The 16664-nt window shown below is 38.6% G+C and overlaps 1 protein-coding gene across 1 annotated transcript; it reads right to left on the minus strand.

Moving 5' to 3' along the window:
• Nucleotides 1–7171: 7171 nt before the first annotated feature.
• rad23aa (RAD23 homolog A, nucleotide excision repair protein a) lies at nt 7172–15194 on the minus strand. Its single transcript, XM_088069577.1, has 9 exons — nt 15057–15194; nt 13049–13210; nt 12752–12954; nt 12141–12184; nt 10375–10502; nt 9561–9648; nt 8345–8475; nt 7838–7999; nt 7172–7415 (listed from the first exon to the last, which is right to left on the minus strand). The coding sequence occupies exons 1-9, from the start codon at nt 15120–15122 to the stop codon at nt 7302–7304; spliced, it is 1098 nt and encodes a 365-aa protein (XP_087925703.1). The 5' UTR covers nt 15123–15194; the 3' UTR covers nt 7172–7301.
• Between the last annotated feature and the right edge of the window lie 1470 nt (nt 15195–16664).

Genomic DNA, 16664 nt, shown 5'->3' on the forward strand with positions numbered 1-16664 from the left:
CGGGATTTGCGGGATTCTCCCACTAGAGGGCTGCTGGTGACCCGGTGAGTGTTTACGCTTCATTCATGCTTTTTATTCACAGTTTAAATGTACAAAACAGAGATTTTAAGGCCTCAGAGGCAGCTGATGTTTGATGTTGAGGCTGTAAAATCTTTTCTTTGTCTGTTCATGGATCCAGAACCAGAATCTCACTCACACATTCAGGCCCCAAACTTTAAAATCAGCTTATGATGCAGAAATCAGTGAAGGTGATGATCGATCAGAGCAGTTCGTCCTCATCAGCTGATCTGCAGCTTCACTGATTTGAGATCTGTTTTCAGTCTGATTGTTTGACGTCGTTTTGCACGAAACGTCTTTTAAAAAACATCCATAAAATAAATTTACAGGCCTAAAACATTCAAAGCAAAGAGAAATGTGACAAAATAAGTAAAGCCAGCACTCTAATAAACGCTCCCATAAAAATATATTCCTGTTCGTTTCGGGCATTAACTCTTTCTCAGACATGAAGCACAGAGACACACCCCATAAATAACATGATTTACAACCACAATAGCACACAAGCGTCATAAAACAAAAACAATAAAGGCTCAAACACTAATGAAACAAAAAGAGTGAAATAAATATAGGAAATAAAAAAGGAGAGATAAGTAAGTAAACAGAGAAATAAGAATAAATAAATGATACTGAGAAAAAATCTGGATAGAAAAATTCTAATGTACATAATATATAATGAAAACAAATGTACAGATACAAATTATTAGCTGCATAGTTTGGCACATGTACCTATAGCTAGATAAATATATATATATATATATATATATATATATATACAGGCAAAATCACAGTCATAGAATCAGGTAACACCGTCATAAATATAATGTGAAATGGCCAAAGACAATACTATAATAGAGAAACTATTATAGAGGAAAATAAATAAAAATAAAATAAAATAATAATAATAATGGAATAAATTTAATTAACTCACTAAACAAAACATGATATGGGGCAACAAAAAAAGACTGATAATGCACATAATGATATCACATAGTAAAAAAAATATAGCTACAGATTAAGTTACTGAACGCACACTTGTACGTATACATATACCGAGGGCTGGGCGATAAAACGATAACGATATCAACCGCGATATAACTTTTCCTCCACTGAAATATGAGCTGTAGTCCAAAGAATGTCCATGAAATGCATTCCAGCCATGTCTCTCATTGTCCATCTGTGTCTCCAAATGTCCGCTCCGCTCTCATTGTCCTCATTCTCTTCTTGGACACCAAAATGTCTCAATCTGGTCCTGATTCTGTCATTTATTAGCGTGCTCGCTGCTCACAGTAACCGCTGAACACCGGTGTAAGGGGCCGCCATCTCCCCCTCCCTCCTCCTGCTCCGTGTGTGTGACGGGGACATGATGAGAGGACACGATGAGAGGACACGATGAGAGGACACAATGAGAGGACACGATGAGCGGACATGATGAGCGGACATGATGAGGGGACATGATGAGAGGACACGATGAGAGGACACGATGAGAGGACACGATGAGAGGACACGATGAGAGGACACGATGAGCGGACATGATGAGAGGACACGCTGGACGCGGTCTGCGTTCAGGTGTGGTGAGTTTGGGTTCTGCTGAAAGAATAAACTGATGTCTGGTGTTTGGTGTAAATGTGCAGAGATCACAGCAGAGCCGTCACTTAGGGACGGTTCTGTAGCTGCTTCCTGACAGTTTGGGGAACGTTCCTCTCTGTAGATCCACGAGAACTCAAACACAATATTATTTTCAGCATTATTTTTGGACAATTCAAGTTGACATAAGAAGATAAGAGGGAAGAAAACAAAATATAAATTAAATTGATTTTGCTCTTGAAAATGACTTTCTTTTCACTAAAATGTGATTTTTCCAGCTTTTTGTCTGAAATGTCTTTTTTTTTTCAAATAAAAAAGCACAAATTAAATTACTCTGTGCTCAGCACATCTCAGCCTTTCACACCCTCAGGTGATGAAAAACACACAAAAAGAAGTTACGGTTATCGGTATCTTATCGGCCACGAGAAGCTGGAAATTATCGTTTCATCGTATTGGTTGAAATAATCATTATGGTGCATCACTGGTTCTGATATCGTCAAATCTCACTGAGGAGTCAAAGGAACCTTTAAGCTCGACAGAAATAGTGATTTGATGTATATCGTGATAAATATCAATTGACTGATATGAAACAGTTATCGTGATGAGACTTTTTTCCATATCGCCCAGCCCTACATACAGTATACCTATAAATATGTACAACTATACACAATAATATATATACACAGACAAAATGACGTTATCAAAACATCAGGGTCATAAACATACGTGTGAAATTACCAAAAAGAATAAAGTCTGTTTAAACAGAGGCGCCTCTGCCGATCTACAGACGGTAAAAATAACAGATGTAAGCATAAACAACAGAATACCCGAAATATGCTTATGGACAACAGGTGGTCGTGATACAACACATCAGAAACATGAGAATCAATGGACTACACCGAAGAAAAGGTCGCAATTCACAGTCCTCATTTAACCCTTCAGGAGCCAGAGTGTGTGTGGCGTATGCAGAAGACTTCTCTTTCACGAAGTAAATTAATGTCACCTCCACGTCGCAATGTTTTCTGTGTTCAGTGCCAAAATATCTGAGAGAGGAGAGTGTGAGAGGCTTTTCACGTCCTCATTTCGGACGCTCCATCTGCGCTCAGAGATTCTTGTTTTCAGAGGTCTTACGGACGTACGCCAGGCCACATCTGAACATGTGGACGTTTGAGCGTTTAGATGACGCCGTTGGTGCTTCAGGTGACGACTCCTCTGATGTTTAAAGATTTCCCAGTTCAGGGACGATTGGAGGTCTTAGTTTTAGGGGTAAAGTTGGATTTTGGACAATCAGATCTGTAATGACCACTGGTGTGTAAGAACGGCGTGTGCGTGAGGGTTTGAGGGGTCAGCGGTCCCCGGCATGCTCCTGGGCTCAGGTGGTCCGTGCAGCTGAAGGATCCCACTGATGGTGGCGAACGATGAACGACGTGCCGGTTTGTTAACGACAGACGTGAGTTTTAATCATACAGGTCCTCGTCTGCAGCCGTGTCTTTAGGCCCGGCCGCCGAGACAGCATGTATCCGTGAGTGTATTTATGATGCGTCTCTTTGAAGTTGTTTTGTCTCTCTGTAGCAGTGTTGTGAATCTTTGCAGTCATGTTGCTCTCTGCATCTCTCTGAACATCTTTTGCGTCTCTCCGTAGTCGTTCTGCGTCTCTCTTAGTCGTTTTGTGTCACTTTGAAGTAGTTCAGCGCGTCTTTTAGGCGCTTTGCAGCACTTTGAGATTATTTTGTATTTCGTATGTTTCTTTGAAGTTTTATGTTTCTTTGTAGCAGTTTTGTGTGCCTTTGTAGTCATTTTGTGCTCCTTTGGCCCTGTTGCATCTCTGAAGATCTTTTGTGTCTTTGTAGTCGTTTAGCGCTCTCTCTTAGTTGTTTTGCAAGGCTTTTAAATTATTTAGGATCTCTGAAGTGGTTTTACGTCTCTCTGCAGCAGTTTTTCACATCTTTGTAGTCACTATGTTTGAGGCCTTTTGCATCTCTTCGTAGTGGCTCTGGGCTCTTTTCTTGTCGTTTGCGTTACTTTGAAGTAGTTCAAACCCTCTTTATGGTCGTTCTGCGCTCTTTCAGTTGTTTTGCGGCACCTTCAAGTTGTTTTGCATCTCTGATTCTTTTCTGTGTCTCTTTGAAGTTGTTTTTCATCTCCTTGTAGCAGTTTTGCAGGTTTATGTAGCAGTTTTGTGTATCTTTGTATCTCTTTGAAGATCTTGTGCATCTCTTTGTAGTCGTTTTGCATCTCAGTTTATTTTCTCTTTACAGTTGTTTTACGTCTCTTTGTAGCAGTGCTGCACATCTTTGTAGTCACCGTGTGCTGAATCCTTTTGCATCTCTTTGAAAATCGTTTGTGTCTCATAATGTTATAGATAACATTAAGTATCTGTCACCATCAGGAGGGGCCGATCAGATCTCAGGGGAGACCTGTGTGGCCCCTGGGGGCCCGCTCCTGCCTGCAGCAGGACACAGAGCGCCACAACATTTAGACAACAGGAAAAGTTACTTTAGTGTCATTGTCTTTTATTGAGAATTTAATCTAAGCTTTAATTTAAACTCAGATTCAGAATGATTTGATTTTTCCCGCGAGGTCGTAAAAATAAACGTACGGTTTGTTGTTGAAGTCGATGATGTGATTCCCAGGTCTGTGCTCCCTGAAGTGATGTTACAAGATCAAAAAAAAAAAAAGAGGGAAAAAAAGGTTTTTGGACGTCCTACACGTCGGCACACTTTATGATAACTGTTCGGATTATTATGAACATCTCTCAGTTCAGACGCCTTTCACAATATTCAGACCTTTGAAACCTGATCAGACTGTTGATCTCTTTAAAAACAGCGAAAAAAGGCAACAAGCAACTTCGGCCCAGAAATTGCAATAAATTAAGAAAATTACCTCAAAATTACTTTTTAAAAAAGAGAAGAGAGAAATAATTTAAAGCTAAAAACATTTTCTTTAAAAAATAGGGGAAAAATATAGGAAACTATATAATTATTAAGTATTTTAACTATATGTTTATTTTTTGTTTGTTTTTTTAATTTTCTGAATTTCCGGTATTTTTTTTTTTTTTTGTAACTTGTTCATTTCTCCCGTATTTTAAAAAGCCGATTAGATCAGGTTTCAAAGGGTAGAAATTGATCTAAAGAAAAGAGAAGATGTGAAATACCGTGGTCCTGATGACACAATGCAGACGGATTCAGCCAAGCAGCACACAGATTCATCTGCAGACATATGCATTTAACACAAAAGCACGGGGGAAATGATTTTGTTTAAATCTGTCAAATCTCGGCAGCTGAAAGTCGCTCAGTGTGAGCTGGATTCATAAAAATATGTATACATATTAAAGATTATAGTCTGTATATGCACACCAGTTGCATTGCTTAAGTTTCTCCCTCTGTTGTTGCTTTTTTGGCAGATCTTAAAAAAAAAATCAGAATCTTGTAAAACTGAATGTTCAAACTGCACTTAAGGTTTTTATGCAAAGTGTAAATTGAGATTTATATTTCTGCGTCAAATCAATGTTCAGGTTTTGCTTCACTGCAGCTTGACGTTCACTTCCACAGAAACTTAATTAAAAGTCACAAACCTCCCGTTTATTTCTGCAAAAATGTTTGTTTAACCCTTTAGGGTCTGTTTGACGCATTATATGAGCTTTTCACCCTGTATTTTTTGATAAATGTAGTCCAGATAGTGTATTTGAGTGTAATCAGTGAATTTGCAGCTCAGCTCCAAAAATGCTCCATTGACACCCATTCAAACTGACATTTTTGATCCCACAGCCATCAGAGCAGAAAAACAGGACTTGTATTATTTCTGGGTGTCATTCTGGGCTTTTGACTCTGAATTTGTCATTTTGACTATTTTCAATATCACTTCTTTGTGCTGTTTTCAGATGTCTTTAATCACAAGCATTTAACCCTTTGAAAGCTGCAAAAACTGGTTTGACTTCTTTCAAAACGTGGGGGAAGGCAATGGCCAACTTGTCAAGAAATGTCCAATTTATTAGATTTAGAATAAAAAAAATATCATTTTTTTTTAAAAAAAAATTATATTTATATAAATTAAATTATAATTATCAAAAACTGATATCTTAAAGTGTGATACATTCTTGTCATTTTTAGGCTTTAATTTAATTTTACTTTTCTTTTGAAGTGATTTTTAATTTTAAAAAATCCAACTGAACCTTTTCTTTTTCTTTTATGTTAAAGGTTTTTTTTTCTAAAGTTTTTACCAATTTCTTCCCAATTTTTGGGTTATTTCTTATCAAGCTGCTCACATTCTTCTTCTCATCTTTTTGAAAAAAGTGAAGCCAATGTGCTCAGGTTTTAAAGGGTTAAGTGAGGTAACCAGGCTCAGTATCTGCAGGGCCTCAGATTGGCCGAGATGTCTGTAGAAGGTCAGATTAAGAGTCGACAGATTATCGTCCGGGCTGATTATTGGGGTCGATATTTGGCGTTTTGCAGATTACCTCGGGGCTTTTTTATTTTTCCATTTTTATTTAAATTTTTACTTGACTTTATGAAAAAGTTGCTGGTAACTTGCTGATATGATTTTGTTTGATTAAACGTTTGCAATAGGCAAATTTTATTTTATCTTACTCTTTTTCATAAAGTAATGGCGTAATACCAGAAGGCTGCTGATCTTTTTCATTTTGCAGATTGTGTTGTGAAATATTGTTCTGTGGCTGTGAGTCTTCATCTTGGTTTTGTCTTCTCACAATCGTCTCGTTCTTTTTGTTTTGCTGTTGTTGTGCAATTTGAAAACTAATCAAATTTATTTTTAAAAAATGCTAAAGGCATTTAAACAGTGTTTTGTGTTGGAGTTTGTTATATTCCAAATTCTCAATTTTGACAGATTTTTTTCTCACTGATGACTTATAATCGTTATCGGCCCTGAGAAAGCAGAATCAGTGAACAGAGTAAACCAGGCTCTTATTTGTCAGTTTAGTTCCCATTTTTCCCCCCAAACATCATGTGGGACACACACACACACACACACACACACACACACACACACACAGACACACACAGACACAGACACCCCCCCACACACACACACACACACACACACACTCTCACTCACACACACACACACACAGGGCAGCGCGCTCCGGTCTGTCTGCCAGTTTTCGTTCTTGGACGTACGTACATGAGGCTTACAGAGGTACATACAAGCAGTTACACACACTGATACTGAGCAGTGAGGAGAATGTGCTTCCATACAATCCAGCTACAGCATTAACAAACTTAGAGAATGCAAAAAAAAAAACTGATTACTTTTTTTCGGCTTTAACTGTAACGCATCCATCTGCAACAGGCACGCGGACATGTACTCACACACACGCGGACACAAGCGCACACGCACTCGCCCCCGTCGGCCCCTCCCCCTCCCTAAATGTCACAAAGCGCGTCTAAAATCAAAATGATAGATCTCCCCGACAAACCCACACATTCCATTGGAATTCACGTGGATTTCATCGTCGCCTTCCCGCACACAACCTCCACTTTGTGTACTTTTCACTCGCCTGCCCGTCCCGCCCCCGCCCGCTCTCCCCGTCCTCCCTCCTCCCGGGCGGAGCCGAGGTCGGTGTCTGTACAGTAAATCGGGGGTGCAGTCTTTCCGCTGAGCTGAAGGGGGGGAGGCAGGGGGGAGAAGCAGGGAGGCGGCGCCGCTCAGTCGTCCTCCAGTCCCTGGTTCAGGAGGAAGTTGGCCGCCAGGTTCTCGTTCTTCTCGCAGGCGAAATAGGCCTGGATCACCAGCGCCTCGGGGAAACCCAACGCTTTTAACTGTGCCGACAGAAAAACAGAGCAGAAACTTTTTATTTCTTAATTAACAGAAAAAATGAATTTTTAGTATCTATTCTGGTCAGAGTACTTTTAGGCCTGACAAAAAAAAACAAAATACAACTACTTATTTCATTTTAATTTCATCATCAAAAATAAAAATTCAGAATCCGATTTCAGAAAATGGAAAAACTGTTTTTTCATCTGTGTTTTCTTGGTATTTTAATTTTTTTTTTTCACTTGTTTTAATTGACTCACTGTTGTATTATATTGCTTTATTAGAATTTATGATTGTTTAAAAATAATGTGTATGTGTTTACAAATAACATTTACCTGATTAAATAAAGGCTCATATATATTTTTGATATTATATATTTTAATTTCTGTTTCTGTTTCTAAAATTCAAAGACTCGTCGGTGACTCACCCTTTCGATCGCTTCCTTCTCCTGAGGTGTAACCTGGATGTAGTTGACGGGCGCGCCCTCCTCCCCCGCTGCTCCCATCTCTCCCACCTCCGGCGCCTCTCCTCCCTCTCCCACCGGCTCGTTCAGCATCTGGATGAAGAGCTCCTGATGCTGACTGATTTGCTGCAGGAGAAGACGGAGGTAAAGTTTATTATCTGACAAATGAAGACTTTGAGTGAACAAAAACATGAATTTGTAAACCAAACTAAATCCAGGTGAGTCCGGTTTGACCAGCGTTCCTGTGCAAAAACACATTTTCGACTTTTTAAGACTTTTACTTCGAATTAAGTTTATGACTTGAGGGTTACCTGTAGGAGCTGAGGGTTACCTGTAGGAGCTGAGGGTTACCTGTAGGAGCTGAGGGTTACCTGTAGGAGCTGAGGGTTACCTGTAGGAGCTGAGGGTTACCTGTAGGAGCTGAGGGTTACCTGTAGGAGCTGAGGGTTACCTGTAGGAGCTGAGGGTTACCTGTAGGAGCTGAGGGTTCTCTCTGCCTAGCTGCTGGAGCAGAGCTGGTAGCATCGCCGGGTTCTGCTGGATGGCCTGTCTCATGTGCAGGAACTGAGGCTGAGTGCGCAGGAATGCAAGTGGGTTCTCTCCTGGAGACAAGAACCGGTAATGTGAGAGGGAATTTAATCTTTCACAATTAAATCTTTCACATCACATAGATAAATCTTTACAAATCTTTATATATCTTTAGAAATCTTCTCTACGTGTCTTCCTCATCACTCTGCAAAAATTAATTTTCTGCTGTTTCACGCTGAACTCGCGTATGAAGGCCAGACCGAGCTGAGTGTAGCTGCTACTTTGTGTTTTCAGAGGTGCTTTAAACATCAGCATGAAACAGCGTATGTGGTGATGTCATCAAACGTCTCGTTCTGTTTACATTCAATTTACTATCGACAGTATCCAAAGTTTATTTACAATGACACCTGTGTAGAAAATCACGTACATTGAAATGGAGCAGAGCTGAGCAAACGCTGCCAAGATTAGTTAGCCGCCTAAAAAAGTTTGCAAGTGTACTTTTTTTAAAAAGTCAGGTTCGTTTTTAAAAGAACCTGAAACCATCAAATGTTTGGTATTTCTCTGTAAGGTCTCTCTAAGGCTACATATTGTATTTTGTAATGTTTTGAAAGTGAGAAAGAAAATAGTGTATTTGCTATGTGAATCGGCTCTTCTTTGCCTCATGCTGCATCCCTCCAGCAAGTTTCACGAAAACTGGGCCTGAAGTTTTTCTGTTATCCTGCTGACAAACAAACCAAACCAAAAAAACTACTCTCTTTTGAGAATTAACATAAATTAGAAAGAAAAAAAAATTATCGACCTATCAATTATTGAGTAATTGTTGCAGCTCTCATCGTACTAAACAAAATGCCTTAATCAAATCAAAATATGAGACAGAAAATCTCCACAGCGTGAGAAATCAAAGCTAAATGTTGGGTGGCGACTAAAAGGTCTAACAACAGTGTACACACGACCTCGACAGACACATCCCGTGACTGATGAGTCACAGAGTCACTGGCAGGTGATGATTCATCATAAAACTATTGTGATTTATCAGTAAATGTCACGGCCTCCTTCAGACTTTGCAGCATGGATACTAGCACCCTCTGGTTCTGTTTTCATGTGAGACAGACATACTGACTGCATGTATTTTTGTACTGGAGTGCGTTGCGTGCCTCACCCTCTGCTAGAGACGGGGCTTCTGTGGGTCCAGACGCGGGGGCCTGGGCCGGGGGATTACTCTCCTGGACCGGGCTGCTGGGGATACCCTGCAAACACAACAATACAGCCGTCAATCACACACACTGTCTGCACGATGCCCAAACACACACACACACAGATTAAAATAGAGTTGCAGTCACTGAGGTCAGCTGCTAAATGATCATTTGGCTCCCGTTAGAGTATTTACACGTACCGTAACCCTCAACTTTAATATCACACACTCGCATCACTCAACACACAAAATGTGCTTAAAATATTATATGTAAATATTATTTCCTACTTTCATTGAGTTCATCAGTCTTAATCATAACTATCAAATACTCATTAATGTTCAGAATTTTAACCCTTTAAATGACAGGCCTTTGTCATGATGCCACTATGTTTTAAGATGAAATTTTTTTTAATTATTTTCAATATATTACATGCAAAGTCGATTTTTTTTCTTTTTTCCTGCTGACAGTCTGGGATATGTCAATGATTAGCAGCAACATTGATTGTGACAATGTGGGACTTTTATCTGGTTTTTGGTTTTTGTCTGCAGGATTACAAAAAACTACAGGCCTGATTTTCAGAAAACTTGGTGGATGGGTGCAGCCTGGGCCGAGGAAGAAATCATTCAATTTTTGGAGCGGATCCAAATTCTAAGGTAAATACACAGATAATTTTTCACTTTCCTTAACATTGCAAGATAACACTTTGTCCTTCGGATGTCTCCTCTAGTTATTTCTGCTTTTCAGATGTAATTTGTGATATAAAACGTGTGTGAGACTCACATTGAGGAGGTACTCCACAGCTCTGTGGGGGTTGTTGAAACTGGCCCGTAGTGCGGCCACCACTCGCTCCCTTTCGTAGCCCATAGACATGATCTCTGTGAGCATGGCCTCGTACTCGGCTCCAGTCACTGAAAACACACACAACTTACTAACGCTGCACATTTTGTGTATTTGCAAAGTTACATCTTGATGCCGATGGTCAAAAGGAAACAAACAGTAAATTGTTTTTCTAATTACTCGTCATCTTAAGTATCTTATATATTAAGTTCCCAACTTTTGGGCTTTTTTTTTTTTTTTTAAATATAGCACTTTACATTACAAACCTTACAGAAATGTGTTGTTTTGTTCTTAAATGATTGGACTGCATATTTCAAATTGAAATCCATTCATTTGGAAACTACCAGCTGTAGCTCCTCTGCAGAGCACATGTGGAGGCATTTTCTGAATCAGTTTTAAAAAATGAAGTTTAAGATAAATGTTTTTGCTGTGACGGAGGTAGACACGAACCTGACTGCACCTGACGCCAGCTGCTGGCTGGGGACACATATATGCATATAAATTCACCATGCTGGATAACTCCTTATTTATTGTTTATTATGAGGATTCCCATGAGCTGACGCCTCGGTCACAAACTAGTCTTCCTGGGGTCCAAGACAACGTAACAGTGATAAAATCAATAATAATCAATAAAATCAATAAGTGAACAAATAAAAAAAAAAACTACAAATGTTAATGGCAATACAAAAATGAAACTACATTAATATAAGTAATGAAAGATAAAAATGAATTCACTAATTAATCAGGCAACTACCAACAAAATAAAACAAAATAAAAAAAGAACAAAACAAATTAAATATTATTCTTAACTTTCTTACTCAAAAATCAACATAAAACAACCAACTGAAAATAATTGGAGAAAAAAAGATTGTTGTTTTCAAGGTTTATATTACTATAGAAATAGAGTCACTAAGCCTGAAGTCACCACTGAGGAGTGACTTGTCCTATTTAAAGGTCAGACAACAAATATGAGAAATAAGCAAAGAAGTGAACCTTTAAATCATACACACAGTTCATAACATTGGCCCTAAATAGCAGCAGGACTGCATTAAATTCTCTATAGGTGAGTATATGATCTCTGAGTGGACCCGACAGGAATCCCCATGGCTCTCTGTGGTACCACAATAAGGGACGGCGCGCTTTTGTCGCAGCCTAAATATAGAAACAGTATGTATCTCACTGCAGCCTGTGAAGACTGACTCACAGCACCAACAATTTCTGGCACCGCAAATAAAATGACACAAGTTTTACACAACAACACCTTTACTGCTGTGATATTAATCTACGAACCCCAATTCCAACGAAACAGGGACGTTGTTTAAAACGTAAATGAAAACAGAATACAATAATTTGCAAATCCTTTTCAACCTATATTCAAACGAATACACTACAAAGACCAGATATTTAATGTTCAAAGCTTCTTTGGAACTTGTTGAAGGCATCAAATCAAAATGAGTGAATATTTGCCAAAAAACAATAAAGTTTATCAGTTTGAACATTAAATATCTCGTCTTTGTAGTGTATTCAATTGAATATAGGTTGAAAGGGATTTGCAAATCATTGTATTCTGTTTTTATGTATGTTTTACACAACTTCCCAACTTCATTGGAATTGGGGTTTGTATTTATAATTTTGTTTAACTGTCTGAAATTTTACATTCAACAACAGGGAGCAGCTACTGCACAGCGTGCAAGTCATGTGTTTCATACCGAGCGCTGAGGAGGCGTCCAGGCCCTGACCCCCGCCGCTGGAGCTACACGACACAAAGGTGACAAACGACAACAACATTAATGTCACTTTAAGGTGATGAGCAGAGCAGCAGACACTGGTGACAACTGAAATTAGTTATCCATTAATCAAATAATGTGCCACATTATAGATTACTTACTGTGTTGATATGAAAATCCTTGTTTAGATATTTAAGTGAATGGAGGTTAAATCTGTCTCGAATGGTAACCACTGACTGAACCACATACTCCATATATTCTGCATGTAGGTTGACAGAATGGTAACGGTTCACAGAATTCACGGCTCGGTTCGTTTTAAGTAGAGCAGGGAAAACAAAATCTGCTGTAAATATTTCACTTGCAAAGAAGTCCCAAATCAGTGAAGTTTCTTTCTAAAACAAAAATCCATCCTTTGTCTAGCGTGAACACAACAAGTTTCCATTCACGTTCGTCAAATAACAGCCTACAATTTCATTTATACATTTTTGCGGATTCAAACAAATAATTAACCCAGCAATACTCCCGGCTCTCTCCAGGACACCAAAATAAATCATTTAAACGACATTATATGCTGTTTAACAGGCGGGTTGTACCTGGCTGGTTGTTGCGGTTCTGTGGCTGCGGCACTTGGCTCCTCTTTGGCCTCCTCGGAGGGAGTGGGGACAGCTGCTGGGGTCGGGGCCGGGGCTGGGGCCGGGGCTGCGGCCGGGACAGCTGTTGATGTGGAGCCAGAGTCCTGTACAGGGGGTTTGGGTGCCTCTGAGGCCGGAGGCGAGGCGGCAGCTGCGGGTTTAGCCTTTAGCCATTTCAAAAGAAGCTGCTGTTAGAAGGCGCAACTTAATAATGAAAATATAGATGAGCTCAGAAAAGTTCAGATACCACCGTCTCACCTTTGAAACCATCACTACAACAAAGCTCTTCTCATCGATGTTGTACTCTTTAATAGGTTTTTCATCTTGCAGGATTTTTCCGGCGTATATGAGCTTCTGCCCAGATACAGGAAAGTTGTCTTTTCCTCTTTCTGCTTCTATCTTCTCTTTCAAGGCCTTCACCTGATATACAAGATATTGATCGTAAATAGCCACCGACATGAAAACACGCGTCCTAATGCTTTTATTCCTATGCATAATACCCATAGACGTCTTTCATTCACCTCTTTGATCCCTGGAGGTTTCTTTGTGGACCTCGATATTCGACTATGCAGAGACGTGTTTAATAATCATTTGTGTGGCAAAGACAAAAAAAATAAATGTATAATCTGTAAAGCGACTTCCATAAATACAAAAAAAATTTCCAAACTCACAAAAATATTTTACAAATATAAAACGAGCATGTTTTCTTTAAAAATTGCTAAAAGTGGGGCGCCCAGTAGCTCACCTGGTAGAGTGGATGCCCCATATACAAAGGCTTTGGTCCTAATGAATAAATAGCGATAAGCCTTATATATATATTTATTTTAATTGTCAAAATCAAATGATTTATCACAGCCAGCAACTATTACAACTGACATGATCATTGGATTTTCACATTTTCGCCCGTCCATCAGGTGGGACGGACACTACCGTCAGAGGGAAAAAAAATATATAATAATATAATATAATAAGTACTAATATATTAATTTAATATAAATATAATAATAATAATATAAATACCTAATTATAAGAATTACAAAGACAGTTTACTGGAAATATTTAATATATTTTTCAAATAATATAAAATAGTTCCCCAGCTAATTTAGAGATAATGTCTCTGTCATGTTTTACTTTTTTTTCGCAGTCTTTAATGTTTTTTCCCCCTTTTTGAAAGAAATAAATCCAATTTTCCCTGGTTTCAGAAGTTTAGGACAACAAGGAAAAATATTTGTAGCTTTGGGAAGGGTAAATAACTAAAAAATAACTTTTGATAAATACAGAACAGTCCCTAAAAAACTTAATAATAGACCAATGATAATGCCATTACCAAGCAGGGAGGCTTTGTAACTGATTTGTAAAAGTTCTATGAGTTTATTTATTTAATATTGTATTTAATGTATCATTAAGGAAAAAGGCAATGACAGGAAAAGTCCCTTGAATTGCAAGAAATTAGGTAAAAGTGACAAAAAATGACCTAAAATTTGAAGAGGAAAATTGAAAAGTTCGACATAACAATTCCCATGAAACTATGTGTGTTATAACCATGTATCTGAAATTTGATTTTTTTGTGCCTATTTTCATGTGGGGTTTTTTCCCCCTTTTCTCTCTCTTTTTTGTTTTCCTTATTTCCTGCTAATTTTTGGGCCACTTCTTGTTAAGTTGCTCATGTTATTTGAAAAAAGTAATGTCAATCTGCTGAGGTTTTAAAGGGTTAACGTTGTTAAAAACGCTATAAACACATCGTAATGTTGCCTAAACGCTGGCCTTGTTAGCTTCATACCAAAGATGTGGACATGCTACCAAACTTAGCTGCTACCAATGAGGCTAATTAGCAGTGTCATTAGCGTTAGCATTAGCAATCATCACGGGAGTGAGGGAGGCTCTGGATCATCACAGAAGTTATTTTATCACAAACTGAATGAAGTTAAGTGTCACCGAAGTGAAACCGCGTTAAAGTCACCGCGACACAAACTAAAAATCGGCCAGAAAACCGTTAACAGCGGCGTCGCGGTGACTTTGTTAACGGACGGTTTCGCGCTAAGCTAACAGGCTAACGTTTGCTAGTGAGGTTTGTTTGTTTAGCAGCCGCTCGGTGAGCGCGGTTAAACTCCCAACACGTGACGGTAATTGGCCCCCAGTTAGCGGAGACTATAAAAGGTGTTCTCCGGTCTGGAGAAAATCAGTTCAAAGTGTTGAGTGCTCAGGTAAAGTTGTCAGGTAGCAGCGGTTAGCTCGAAGTTAGCAGGTGTGGCTAACAGCCTCTCACCGTTTGTTCGGGGTCTATCTCGATCTGGATCGTCTGCTGCTGCAGCGTCTTCAGGGTGATCTGCATGGCGACACGCGCTCAAAAACCGGGCTTCACACGGACAAATTCACGCTCGCGGAGCAACTTAGTGAGTTTTCAAAGTCGGCGTTTCTGGCGAGACAACGACGAGCCGAAAAATGTGTGTATCCATGAGCACTCAGCAAATCGCCATCTTTGGTGACAAGTCGGCGGAGCTCGAGGACAGCGACGAGATCTCGCGCTGGTGACGAAACACGGTGAGCAGGTTTCATCTGAAATCATTTTTTATTTTAAATGTCGACTGGAAATAATGCATGTTCGTCTTTACAGATTATCTCATCAGAATTATTATTATTATAGGTGTGTGTGTGTGTGTGTGTGTGTGTGTGTGTGTGCGCGCAATTCAGGGGCGTTTCAAGGATTTGAGGATGCTGGGGGCCTCTGCCGGGGGGTTGATGATTAAAAAGCTCTGTTTCAGGGATACTCAGTCAGTGTTGCCAGATTTGAAATTTTAAACTATTGTGTCAGAGGCTCAAAATTTTCATATTTTAAGCAAAATTATCATACAACAGTCACAATAACAAAAACAAACCGGTTAAATTTATAACTTTTAGTAAACAAGTATTAAAAAGACCGGTGGCCAAGTGTTTACGAAAACACATTCATGTCAATAGTAAAAATAATGACAATAATAAAATAATAATAATATTGATAATAATAATACTAATAATAATAATAATAGGAGTTATATTGCGCTTTTCAAGGTACTCAAAGACGCGTTAGTTTTTGCAAGTATTGATGAAAACAAATGATAGCGGTGCATGCTGGACAAATGTGACCCGTCACATTCATGTCATAATAATGATGATGATGATGATAATAGATAGGATTTATACAGCAAAAAGGCAAAACAAATGCAGATTCAAAATGGATAATTACAAAATAATGAAAATCGCATACATGAAAAGAGCAGATGCAAGAACAGAATACAAAAGCAAAATTCAGAGGATATTAAAGTTCAAATTTGGGGAGACAGGTATTGTAGGTTTTGAGTTGATTTTTTGAAAGATGGAGTTTTTCATTTTTATATAATGTTTAATCAATAATAATAAATCATATGTTTACTACACTCCAACACACCATGGTCACATGAAACTGTGTCAATGAACTATGAGGGCAAAAACAAACCACGGAAAAAAGCAAAATAATTGTTCTTAAATCGTAATCAAAGTAAAATGTTCAGTTAATGGTGATATTGATTTTAGGTATGAGGCTCGGACCTTTGCTGGGAGGAAATTTTAGTAACTGGACCTCTTTGAATTTTAGTAGAATAGGCCCTCCAGCTGGTGATGCTGTTCTACAGTATATTTGTCATGTTCAATGTCTGTGTATATGTGTGTATATATATATATATATGTATATATATGTATATATATATATATATATATATATATATATATATATATATATATATATATATATATATATATATATGTATATATATGTATATTAAAAAGTTTCTAGATTTTTATGACATTTCTAGGATTTTGGGTAAATTCTATGGTTTGAGGAGGTTTCAAGAGTTTGAGG

Source organism: Plectropomus leopardus, chromosome 18 (assembly GCF_026936395.1).
Source record: "Plectropomus leopardus strain MGB_pleo_1.0 chromosome 18, ASM2693639v1, whole genome shotgun sequence".
NCBI lineage: Eukaryota > Metazoa > Chordata > Actinopteri > Perciformes > Serranidae > Plectropomus > Plectropomus leopardus.